General features: G+C 37.8%; 1 protein-coding gene across 1 annotated transcript in view; it reads right to left on the reverse strand.

Moving 5' to 3' along the window:
- Positions 1-3,581: 3,581 nt before the first annotated feature.
- LOC138758643 (hippocampus abundant transcript 1 protein) overlaps positions 3,582-13,722 on the reverse strand; it is a 54,498-nt gene continuing 44,357 nt past the window's right edge. Inside the window, exon 12 of the mRNA XM_069927905.1 lies at positions 3,582-12,782. Within this exon, the coding sequence (XP_069784006.1) occupies positions 12,570-12,782 (213 nt within the window). The 3' untranslated portion in view covers positions 3,582-12,569. The remainder of the gene's footprint in view (positions 12,783-13,722) is intronic.

Here is a 13,722-nt window from a genome sequence, read left to right on the forward strand (position 1 = left end):
GATCTGCTTCCGCAGCCCATGCCATATGAACCATTCTGCCACCATCCAGAACGTGGACCTGAGGGACGGATGTGAAAGGTCGTGGATGTGATGGAAGACCTGCCTGCGCTACTGCTAAGGAACCAGCAGCCATGGGTTGACCAAGGAGATATCGCACAGAATGGTGCCTTCTCCACTCAGAATCGAGAGGTCTCAGAACCGCAGGCTGGTGACGGCGGTCTTGAAGGCCCTTGTCTCATCAGCTTCCTGGTCCCGGGTAAGCTGATCGAAGTAGAGGTCGGGCATCAGCGTGCAGATGGCCAGTCGTCAGAGTCCATTGGTGAGGGGATTGGCAACCACATTGTCCTTCCACGCTCTGTGCTGAATGTCGGTGGTAAACTCCGACACGAAGGAGAGGTGACGGTGCTGGCGGGCTGACCAGGGATCCTTTGCCATTGCGAGCGCCTGGGTAAGGGGTTTGTGGTCAGTGAAGATGGTAGAAGTCCTCCCCTCCAAAAAATAGCGGAAATGGCGCACCACCAGGTACATACCCAGTACCTCGCAGTCAAAGGCACTATACTTGCGTTCCAGCAGGCGGAACAGGCAGCTGAAGAATGCCAGCCGCTTCCAATGCCCATTCACCTCAGCCAATCACCTTAAAAATCCAATCTAATATTGGACATCTTGTAAAAAGCTCATTTTAATTTGCCCTTCAGTACTTTCCAGAATTTGATACTCAGTTTTTGCTTGGAAATGAATCCAAGCTAACCACTTGTACAGTATTCATTTTTCAGGACCTGCATTCAGGCATTTATCTCCAACTGCCTGAATATTTACTTGGCTATTTCACCTTGTACGCAACAGTCAACACCAGTTTTCTGAAAGTACATGGTAAGAATTATTTTCTTTTCTGAAGAACTAGAAAGACTTTTTTAATTTCAAAACTACTGGATTGTTAAAATTGTTTTTTTTTAAATGAGAGGATTAACAAAATTTTAATTCTATTGTTGGGATACAAATTCCCATTTCAAGAGGATTAACTTGTTCAATCACTCATTTCCTTCCATCTTTCAAATGTACAAGATTAGTCCATTAATTGAGCTGCACAGGTTTTATGTACTAGAAGGGCCTCCAACTGTGCTGTATCGTTAACATTTTAAATCTAACTGAATGGTCTTGAATGTCCGTTGAATTCAAAATAGCCATTTAGCCCAAGAGGTCTGTGCTGCTGTTTATACATCCTATAAATGCTCATGTCCACTTCCTACAGGATTGGGTGCAACATTCTCATTATTCACTGGAGAAAGGAATTTACCCAGAATTCCTAACAAGATTCACATCCAAACTCCTATAATCCAAAGACCCCCACCAACCAGGCCCCACTCTGCCTCCATCAGGAAAAGGGTACAAGGAACCTGAAGACGAGCACTCAGGAGTACAAGGACAGCTTCTTTCCCACTGCCAACAAATTCCTGAATGAACAATGAACCACAGACACTACCCCACTGACTTTTTCTTGCACTATTTTTATTTTGTAAGGTTTATATAAAATGTTTGCACTATTGATGCTGCCACAAAGACAATGAATTTCGTACCACGTTCATGACAATAAATTCTGATCATCTATGCTTTATTCAATAACCCTAACTGGTTCAGCATTGAGCTTGCAGGGTGGCTTTCTGCATCCCTTTTGAAATTACAAGGGTTACTGCAAAAATATACAGTGTAACATTTTTTTTAAAATTTTTTATTTTTCACACTATAAACCATATTGACCAAGATACATACAGACATTTTTCTTCTTAAATATATAGTGTCATTTTCTCCCCCTTTTTACCCCTCCCTCACCCCTTTCCCATTTATTTAAAGTTCAATCTATAAGATACATTAAACCCGTTAAACAATGTTGTCACTTAATAAAAATGAACAATAAATTTTACTGAGTCAGTTCTTTTCGTTGTCTTCTCCTTCTGTCATTTTAGGTGGTGGAAGTCCATGGTAGGATTTCTCTATTGTATTTCACGTATGGCTCCCATATTTGTTTGAATATTGTAATGTTATTTCTTAAGTTATGTTATTTTTTCTAATGGAATACATTTCTATATACCATTGTTGTATTCTCATCTTCTAATTTCCAGGTTGACATAATACATTTTTTTGTTACAGCTAGGGCTATCATAACAAATCTTTTTTGTGCTCCATCCAAATCAAGTCCAAATTCTTTGTTTCTTATATTACTTAGGAGGAAGATCTCTGGGTTTTTTGGTAAATTGCTTTTTGTGATTTTATTTAATATCTGGTTTAGATCTTACCAAAATTTTTTCACTTTCTCACATGTCCAAATTGCATGAATTGTTGTTCCCATTTCCTTTTTACAGCGAAAACATCTGTCTGATACTGTTGGGTCCCATTTATTTAACTTTTGAGGTGTGATGTATAACCTGTGTATCCAGTTATATTGTATCATACGTAACCTCGTGTTTATTGTATTTCTCATAGTTCCAGAGCATAGCTTCTCCCATGTTTCATTCTTTATCTTTATGTTTAGATCTTGTTCCCATTTTTGTTTAGTTTTACCATTTGTTTCCTCGTTCTCCTTTTCTTGCAGTTTGATGTACATGTTACAAATTTTTTGATTAATATTGTGTCTGTAATCACATTCAAAATTGCTTCCTTCTAGTAACCTCAGGCTGTTTCCCAATTTGTCCTTCAAATAGGTTTTCAGTTGGTAGTATGCAAACATTGTATCGTGAGTTATATTTATCCTTCATTTGTTCAAAGGATAATAATTTATTTCCCGAAAAACAATTTTCTATTCTTTTGATCCCTTTTCTCTCCCATTCTCTAAAGGAAAGGTTATCTATTGTAAAAGGGATTAGCTTATTTTGCATCAATATTAGTTTTGGTAGTTGGTCATTTGTTTTATTCCTTTCTACATGAATCTTCTTTCAAATGTTGAGCAGATGATGCAATACCGGTGAATTCCTACATTATACTATATAAATGAGATGAAAAATTTGTACATGTTCAGGTATCTTCTCCCCTATTTTAACTAGTTCTAATCTGGTCCAATCTGGTTTCTCCCTTGTTTGATAAAAATCTGATAGTTATCTTAATTGTGCGGCTCTATAATAATTTTTAAAGTTTGGTAGTTGTAAGCCTCCTTGTTTGTACCATTCTTTTAATTTATCTAGTGCTATCCTCGATTTCCCCCCTTTCCATAAAAATTTCCTTATTATTTTCTTTAACTCCTTGAAGAATTTCACTGTTAAGTGTATTGGTAATGACTGAAATAGGTATTGTATCCTTGGGAAAATGTTCATTTTAATACAGTTTATCCTTCCTATCAGTGTTAGTGGTATACAGTGTAACATCTTGAAGAAAGTGCAAATTTTAAAAGGAATAAATTATACAATCTAGGAAAACCTACCAGTCAAGCGAGTCCCTAGAGTGCCATAATAATGGAATGTTACTGTATTAGCAACTATGTGATGACTCCTCCTGGTAAACCTCCCCACACAAAAACCTCAGAGTGAAGACTCCTCCAAACATTCTTCCCCAAAGAATAGCAGCAAGATGTAAATAGTCAGACGCACTCAGGCTAATTTCATGTACATTTTTAATAAATATTTTTCTTTGACAATTCCTATTTACAATTTGTACAGTTTTGGTAGGCACATTTGTAGGAGGCAACAAGCTTTAAACAAAACCTCCAGAGACAAATTAAAATGTTACACCATGTACTTTTTGCAGATGCTGTATTGAACCCAGTGTCTGAAAAGTTAGGCAGCAGACTAAAGATGCAGTTCAGAACAGGGCTTTTCACTTGGCAAGATACGATTCATGAAAATTCAAGTAACAAAGCTGACGATGTGCAGCAATTTGAAAAATACCAATAACTATGGCTCATCATTTTGTTGGTTGAAACAATGCACATGAAGTTCAATCACTGCTGTAATGTCAGAAACCTGGTGGCTAATTTGCCCACAAGCTCCCACAAAAATAGCAGAGGCAAGTGACCAAGTAAACGCTCGGAAGTGAGGGATGCATGATGGTCTGGACATGGAAAGAAAACCTCACTGTCTTCTCTGGATACATTTTCTCTTCTTGTAGAAATATGATGGAACAGTTGATAGCTATGAACTATGTTGTACTTCCCTGCCACTACACTAATTAGGACATCCAATATTTCATACTCAGAATTCTGCTGGTGACAAACCCACCTTGTATACATGGGACTCCTACCCACTGAGATAGGGCTGGCACACAAGCACAAAACTCCCAATGCAAATCCAAGGAGCATTTCCTAAAGCATGTGGATTTAAAAAAAATATAATTTAAGAATTGGGAAAGTATTTTGCCTTGATAATCTTAGTACTGTATTGCATGTGTGAACAACATTTTGGTTGAGATTTGAGGCAGCAAAGCACTGAATAGTTTCCTACTGTAGCACATGTTCTCCTTGGATAAAATATTTCAACATTTTGGATTCAAACAGGTCAAGTCAAATGGAAGAGATCTGAAAATTGGCCATTTAGCTCAATGTGCTGAAACTTGGATAACAGAGCATCTTTCCTGAAGAATGCCATGTGACCAGAATCTCATATTACTTAATATCTTTGCATAAAGACAAAGATTTCTCATTCATTAACTGGTCATAAAGTTTCAGGGGTAGGATTTCAATAATTGCTCCTGAACAATTTTCCTAATCATCTCAGTATGGCAGCAAATTCAAGAACTAGCCAGGTGAATTGCTTTCAGCTTCAGTGCAGACAATCACCTGTTCCACACCTTTAATATCACCACCTCTCTTCAACCCCCCCCCACCCCACGCAACACCATTATCTCAAACACATAACCGCTTTCATTTTTATGGGATAGGATCTGAAAAATACAACCACTGTGCCACAACCCGAGTGTATCAGAGTCATCACTCTTCCAAATGAAACTCAAACTCGAATTGAGTTATAGCCGAGCCAGATTCTTATTCTCACCCAACCATAAATTCCTGGTAATGGAACAACCAACAGAGAGAGTAGAAAGTTGTACAAACAAAGCCAGGCTTCTCATTCAAAAACAAAGATATGTTTTATAATGTAAACGATGCTGGAGTCAAAACAATCCAAATACAAAACCTACCAGAATAAGTTTTAAAATCTGAGATTCAAAGTTGTGTGCAGTGATCAAATCCATTAGGATGAGGGTTGCAAACGCAGACTTTCCTCATCTTTTAGTAACAAAGACTGTATGTGAAGCTGAGTCAGTTCTATCCAGAACTTCAAAATAACACTGGCGTTTGGGGTGGAAGGTGAATTAGTGCAGGGAAAAAAAGGAAAGTTTAAGCGTGTGTGTGTGTGTGTGTGTGTGTGTGTGTGTGTGTGTGTGTGTGTGTGTGTGTGTGTGTGTGTGTGTGTGTGTGTGTGTGTGTGTGTGAGTGAGTGAGTGAGTGAGTGAGTGAGAGAGAGGGGGGGAAGAAATAGTAACAAGGGGAACACGAATAAAACGGATTACTGTCATTTAAACAGCAGAATATGATACACAATAGCAGCAGCAAACATTCCAATTCCTGGATGCAGAATCACATGCTGTGCAAGCTGAAGAGCAAAGAAAAGGGGCAAAGATGTAGCTTGTTACTGTCCCAGGGATCTGTGAAATCTAACAATGCCAATACAGACACTGCAAAACTGGCCATTGTTTGCCTGCCTGAGTTAAAAAAAGACCAAGCCTACAGCTCAATTCTCATTTAGCAATTTTACGTCAGGTGTAGTGTGGTAATTAATTATTTAGCCACCTATCATAATACTCTTCATTAACACAATCTATCATTCTTCAGAACAAAAAAATCTTAAAATTAAGTTGTCCAGAAACGTGAAGTTCAGACATGAATTTCTACTTTCCTACATGAAGCTCAATCAGAAACAAAAATCATTATGATAAATGGGTGGTCGTGGATGGAATAACCCCGTCAGATTGTAAAGATTGCCAGAAAAGAATAAAGGCAAGTTCCTGACATAGCTCAGACTGAAATTTTCAGGTTAATTGTGCTACATCTTTAATGTCAGAAATCGAAGTTTGCCCATGTTCAGAGACCAAACTCAAACAGTTCCTGGTCAATTTTCCTCCCAGAAGGATTTATCAAAGCGAAGCAAATAATACTGGCCATAATGCTGGCTTAAAATGCCACAGGATTGCTAACCAACACAAGAAAAATGCTCCACTTTGCCAAGCCAAAGCTGGTCCCTTGCACAGATTTCAGGATCTGTACCATTCATAAAGCCAGGTCACAGATTTCCAACCAAACCTTAGTTCTCCAAATGTATTCTCTCATGTTCCAAAAGGGTTTAAAAAAAACCCACACTTTTCCAATGAGGGGAAAAAATTTTTTCCAGTAAAGGTATGAGCTGTGGTAAAAGTCTCCAAAAAGGGTCTCCGCACCATGTCACAATTCAAGTTTTACTAAAGCCTTACCAAATTTCCCAAAAAACCTGAAATGGAAATTCATGGATTATAACAGGACAATTTCCGGCGTGTTAGCTATTCCCCACCAAATCTCAGGAATTTCAGGTCCATTTCATTTGAAGAAAATGTCTGCAGAGAGCACAAAACTGCCCATCTCAACTGACACCTCAATACTCTAAGTAGTACAATACTTTACGACTTGCCTAATGTAGCACAGAGCTCAAAAAGTCTGAGCACAATTTTTAAGCCATTGCAAGCTTACAAGATGGACTACAGCCATATGCAACATGGATTTGACAGCAATGAAGCCTGTTTGGTCCACAAGGGAAGTGCAAATAGGGGAGACTACCACATCAAGCTACAGTTTACCCAAGATACCCATCAAATCAATTGTCATTGGTTGTACTTTTCAGAAAAAGTAAATAGCTAACACCTATCTGTTCTCAACATGTAGAATTTAAGTTTAGTTCTGTTAAGTAATGTGTGGAGATTTCACAACCATATAGTTTATAGCTATGTGGATATCACAATGGTCTGGTTCACAGGCTCAAATTACCAGTTTCTTAACTCCAGACGCCAGCACATAACAGGAAAAAAGGCAGCATCCCTTCCATTACACCTTATTAACTGGAAATATGTGGAAAATTTTTATCATTTTTGTTGCTGGGATAAGTTGATACTGAAACATTAAACTTTAAAAAAAATAAATGAAAAGCACTGAATATTGTTGCAGATAAATAATGTTAGATTGACAGTTGTGTTAGACAATGGAAAATAAGACCATGATCTAGCAAGTTCAAGGGCAGAAACAATCAGTTTGCAATTACATGTCACTAACAGATCAATTCATGCAACCTCAAAATGAACATGTACAGCTAAACCAAATAAATAGGAAAAAAAAGCGCATGAAAATTGAACAAGTCCCATGTGGGACCATTTTGGTCTGAATAAACTGGTTTGGTGCCGTGGATCTTAAAATTTTGCATCATTTTTAAGAAGCCAATACCACAAAAGTGAGGGGAAAAATTAATAAAACTCCTTGCTTAAATCATGCAGTTTTGCAATTTGAATCACTGCAGTCAGAGAGGAGACACAGTTGAAATCTTTGCCTTGTTTAACTGAATTGTGCCAACTGTATGACTGGAGTTTTCATTCAAGCTGTATTGGTTCATTCCAGGTGCCTCCTATGTACTAAGGGTCCCCTTATCTACATAGAACAGTGGTGCCAAATAAGCATCCCTTTGACAAGACAGACATACAATACAAAAATAAAGGAGAGCACAAGAGCTGAACTATAATTCCATTAAGAAAAAGGCCTTTCATATCCATAGTGCCTACAACCATGTCAGGATGTCCCAAAGAGAAACAACCCTTTAGTGCAGCGGTTCTCAACCTTTTCTTTCTTCACACATACCACTAAGTATAATTAGTAAGGGATTGCTTAAGAGGGTATGTGGGTGGAAAGAAAGGTTTGAAGACCACTGTTTTATTTGTACCTCATTGACTCATTATGTGCGCGGTTTCATAACTCTAAAGGAAATGGGCTAATGACAATTTTTCCTCAAGCAAAATATTTCACTAACAATTGGGTCTGGAATAGTGATTCTCAACCTTCTCTTCCCACTTGCGTACCCCCTTAAGCAATCCTTTGCTAATCGCAGACCACAATGACATAGGAATTAAAGTGGTATGTGAGTGGAAACAAGGTTGCTGCTTTAGTGCATTGATCATTACACATTAGAAAAGCAGTGAAAGCCTGCACTGCAAGGTTGCAAAATTGGCAAAGTGCTCTTGATGAGATAACATACATATTCCTTTTTGCTGAGATAAACACTGCCTACAACACTAGGAAGATTGGAATAACTTACATCATGAAGGGAGTGCCTCTTACAGAACATGTTCACCAAGCCTAACATTGGTCACCATTTCATATGTCCAATAGATGCCAGGCAATGACAATAGTTAGTTGATATTCTCTTGAAAACCAGATCAATCTCTTGCAAGAGCTTCATGCAAACACATAACTTTTCATACCAATTATAAAAAGAGCCCCATGAGAAATAGTTTGGATGAGTAAAAGTGGAAGTTTAAAACATTTAGCTGATCACCATTCACAAATGTCACAGCAAGTCTATGCATGAATGATACTCTCCCAGCTGACGGAAAAGGTTGAAATTATTTTGTTTAATTTCGTATTTGTTTTGAGCACAGACTTCAGAAGAAGCTTACCTTTTGATAAGGTGATGCACTGATTAGTTAACTCACCATCATGCCTCAGACAGCAGTGGTGCAAGAGAATGAGATTGATTAAATTACCCTCCACTCTTCACTAGAGAAGTCACCTTATTACCAGAAGTCTCTAAATTCAATCATGAATTTTGAATCTTCCAGTTTGTAGACTAAGTAGATTCTGTAGTCTATCTGCGATTGAGGTTTAGATAGAATTGTGTGCTACAAATTCTGACCTGCTTCTACGCACTGGATGTAGTGCCAGAAATACTGCCTAGTTTAGCCAAAAGTTGCAGGCTACACAAATATGACAGCCAAGTTTTTTTTTCATAAATACAGAGGATTCCCCCAGACTTCCAAATGAAATACACTATAACAAAGAGTTCAAATGTATTATTGGTTATTAGCAATAGCTTCTACTATGAAATTAAACCAATCAATACAAATCATACCTTGAATTAAAGGGAAGTGGTCTTTCAAAGCCAACATTTAGAAAGACTGTACATAATTACTTACGAGTCCTGAATCCATTGAAGATCCAATAGGGCTTTCCCTTATGGCTCCATACACCCTAACATAGCGATCATCCCACAAAAATCAGACTAGGTAAGCCTAATCAGAATGATCACATCCTCAATCAACAGAATTATTACATCCAGTAGGAGCTCTTAGATCATGGCAAGAGGATGGTTTTATTCTTATTTATCAGATAATGTAAAAAAAAATGCTCAGTTCAACCACAGGCCAACAGTTCTCAAATTCCAATCTCACTGTTGACCAAATGCTGGAGCTAACCTTTACTGGGCGCCATGATCACCATCTTTCAACTACTTTATATTTTTTTTATAAAAAAAGTACTATCATGACGCTGAATTACCAAACACCATTAAGTTGCCATAATTATCTGCCTGCTCACGATAAAGGGAAGACCATCAGCAATCTGAGCCACTGCCCAAGCCGTCACTATGCAAGTTATGAAGGTCAGCCTTTAGACAATCCAATGAACATTTTGGAACATGGTACAAGATACAACAACCCTAAAAAGCCGTCAAAAATAATGCCCAACTCAAAACGAGCTCTAAAATAGCATACACAATAAGGCTAACTTGATTGACACTCAAGAAAAATCTAGATACAGCAATCTGAAATATAGTTTGGCATATATGTTGATATAATATATAATTCTATAATTACACAAACTTTTACAGTAAATGTTACACCAACTATCTTGTTGAATTTTAGTGTACTCTGTTGCAAAATTACCCTTTGAGGTCTATAATTTTTCAATGCCCGCAAAGGAACATCAATAAAGCTCGTTACCCCATCAGATTTTACTCGTCATATGGGTAATTAAATATTGTCAATTGAAAGTGGTTAAAATGTTCATTTTAAATCATGGTACATTGCAACCTGGTGGTAAGCAAATGAATTGCTTTGGATCATTGGTGGGTGTAGCATGGCATTTCTTTTCCTCTTGCCTCCCACCCAAAAATAATTTTCAACCTGTGGATATTCAACAGAGCACAATTTGTAAACATATCTTGGCATGGAAGTAGTATATACAATTTTTAAAAGTTTAACTGGTGTGGATGATTGAGTCACTTGGTTACTGCACATCAGATTTCATTTAAAACCAATGAGAACAATTGTGTTTCCACAAGATACACTGTGGTAATGAGATTGTTAGTTTTCATAGGAACTCCCCAATTCTCAGATCCTACTGACCAACTTCTAGAATACATCTACAGTGTAAGATTAGAGGGACAAACTCATTGACTATATAGTTATATTGTTGCCCTCCCCCATGGAAGTAGACAGAATGAGTTCATCAGAGAAAATCTTGACCACCAATTTAAAAAGGTATCCTCAATGTCCTGTTTCTCTCCCCTCTCCAATTCACTTCAAAATACAAAGGACAAAATAAAATTTATAGTTGCCATGGAAAATAAACAATGGCACATTAATAGAAAACCAGTCATTGGAAATAGATGTGCAAAAAAAAAGCACGCCGATTAGATCCAATGGTTGGTTTTTTGCATTAGCACATATCCTGTAAACCCAAAAAATGCACAAAGAGTGGCAGAATAAGTGCAAATGAGCCCTGCATCTCAGCAAGTGGAGAAATGGACACAGAATCTTCAATAAAAGCAGCATTGCTAAATCAGCCCAAGTTTGTGGCCATCCTAGAAATACCATGCCTTTTTTTTTCTTCACACCGACTATAAAAATGGACAATGCACCCTCCAGTTCTTAATGATCAGTAATTCAGTTGATGAGCAAGCCCAGTGTTTCTCATTTTGTAGATCATGCACACCTAGATTACAACAATGGTGATGTTCACAGCCAGGGTCAAAATATTTGGACTGGTTAAAAAAGGCAAATACATATTCCAACTTAACAGATGCCTTGTAGCAAGGTCCTGTTGGAATAACTAGGGACATTTCCTCTTAAAACTAATATCAATACCACTGAAGATTAATTGACCTGAAACACTACCTGAGACAGTATAGTTTACAAGAATGTCAAAGATAGTCTCACTCGAACTTCAACTTGGTTCCTATGAGCTAACTGGACACCTTCATCCAACTGATTCCCTCAGAGCTACATATACGCAGGTGTTAAAAACTCAAATGTTTAAGAATACATCAAGTATCATAAATTAAGATTGTTCTTGGAATAAAGTCAAAGCAGAGCATTAATGAACTACAAATCCTCCTCTAATGTCTGCTGTCCACTGGACCATGGTTTCTGATCCTGTCCAGTTAATGAACAAATTGTCCTACAAGTGTGAAAATCAGATTTTGGAAGAGAACCAGCTAGCAATAGACCAGGAGGAAAAATTAACTCAGCAATTTGGCCATTTGCTATGTGCTGATAGAATTGGGATCATCGTTCAAGGATAACTCATTGATATGAATGGTGATGATTTGCCTGGAAATTAAGTGCAGTGATCTTTTCTGCTGCTCACAAAAATGAACAAGGCTCTGGCCATGTACCAGGGTAATCTCCATTTCTACACCATAAAATGGGCACCTGATTTTGCTGATTTCACCAGCTTCCTCATCTGATTGGTTCTCCACAACTACCTTACAGGAAACAGGAGTTTATCATCACAGAAAACAAGGCTGGAAAGTGCTGTCTGGGTATTCATCTCAAGTCCAAATTGAATGAGCCCCAAGTACTAGAGAGTGGAGGGGAAAAAACACAGGAGCCCATAGTGCTATCCAAATAAGCAGTGCTCAGTGTCAATGGCTCACATGCCAATTTGAAGTTTTGCAAAAAAGTTGCTTAAGCACAAGACCAGAAAGCAGAGTATCAATATAACATCTAATTCAAATAATTCCCATCCAAAATCTCAACCCCATCACACTTGATGCCTTTAGACTAGTCAAAACCTTCAATAGATTGCCACAGTGACCGAAAATTTGAATTGGAAACTTAGGGTCTTGCCTGATCTTGTCCAGTCAGAAGACTATTTTGTATGGATTGTGTTGGTGATCTCTGCAGCATTATAGCTAGCTTGCATCGCATCAGATAATAGTGTTTCCAGGAAGCCCCAATAACGTTTTTAAAAAAAACACATTAAGAGCTTGATTAACAATTTCCCAAGCTACTGTAACAAACGTCTGTTGTCTTGCACAAGGAAACAAAAAAACAGAGCAAAATGTTGTACCCAAGGGATTTGGAGGTTGTATCAATTGATGTAAACAACCCAAGAGATTCCAAACTCTAATGAGCCAAGTAGGACCAGAGGTGTTATGTATTTTTTTTTTCAAATATTAAAAGAAAACATTCAATTGAAAATTTAAAATATTAATATTTCTGAAATGAAAATCTTAGGTTGATAACCATGTCTGATCTCCACGTCCATTATAAGCTGCAGCAACAGGCAGATCTTTGTATCATACACAACTGTCTTGTAATAAAGGCTCCTTCCCCTCAGGGCTTGTGCTCTGCGGACTGTGCGTATGACTCTGGGACCCATTACTGTGTTTCTTCCAGCTGCCTGAACGCAGAGGGAGGCCACTATGTTCAGGGATGAACAAGGCAACCAGCAGAGAAAGCAATACTGAGCATGCTCCAAAGAGAAAAGGCGGTCCTGGAATTATGGTGCTCTAAGAAAACAAAGAAAAAAGGGATCAGTGGCAATACCAATGTTAGCTTTTCAGAAATGAATCAACGAGAACAGATTTTTCAAATAATGGTAGAATTTCACACAAAGCAATGTCAATTTGTTTAAAAATATTTTCTCACTATTCTGGTTACTTCTTGTGGTCACCAACACCCAGAGGAAAACAGTGATAAACTTTCATATACACGACACCTCTAAAACATGGAAATCTAGGCGTGAAGCAGTGAGTTCTCACCTCACAGCTATGATACAAATTACCCAGAATTTAGTGATGACTGAGCAAGAAATCAAGCCAAACCCCTCGCATTCAGCAATTTCGGCCAAATGCTGCACAATGACCTCCACAAACCTTTCCGCCTCTCCACAAATTTCTTGAATCATGGACAAATTTTTGTTACTTGTTCCAATTTGGTGATAAATGGTTTGAATGCAATTCTGTGAATCAAGCATACATGTTAAAGATCCTATATTATTGCAGATCATTCTTGCAATTCCTCCAATTGTGAAGAGTCTAACATCTTATTAAAGTAATAACTGTACTAACATTACATAAATCTTGGGATTAAATAAGTTTGTAGAAATGTATCTTTCTAAAGTTCTCCAATTGGGACCTTCTGCAAGCTCAACACTTCCACCCCCCACCTTTTAACCAGTTAATCTTTGAGTTTCTGTTGCATCTGACTTTTAAAAGCATCTTCCAGATCACAATTTTCTACTGTGATCAAAAAAACTTATTGGTCATCCACCCATTACAGTACTTCTGAAGTTCAGAATATGATAATGGCAAGTACGATGGTTGCTTATCCTCCTTTCACCCCAAGCCAACCATCTCAAATCTGAAAAAAATAAACTGCTAGAACTTGGGCAAGGAAGCATCAATGGAGGCAAATGGATGGTCAATATTTTGGGTTAAGACTACATCA

The sequence above is a fragment of the Narcine bancroftii genome, chromosome 3 (genome assembly GCF_036971445.1).
Source record: "Narcine bancroftii isolate sNarBan1 chromosome 3, sNarBan1.hap1, whole genome shotgun sequence".
NCBI lineage: Eukaryota > Metazoa > Chordata > Chondrichthyes > Torpediniformes > Narcinidae > Narcine > Narcine bancroftii.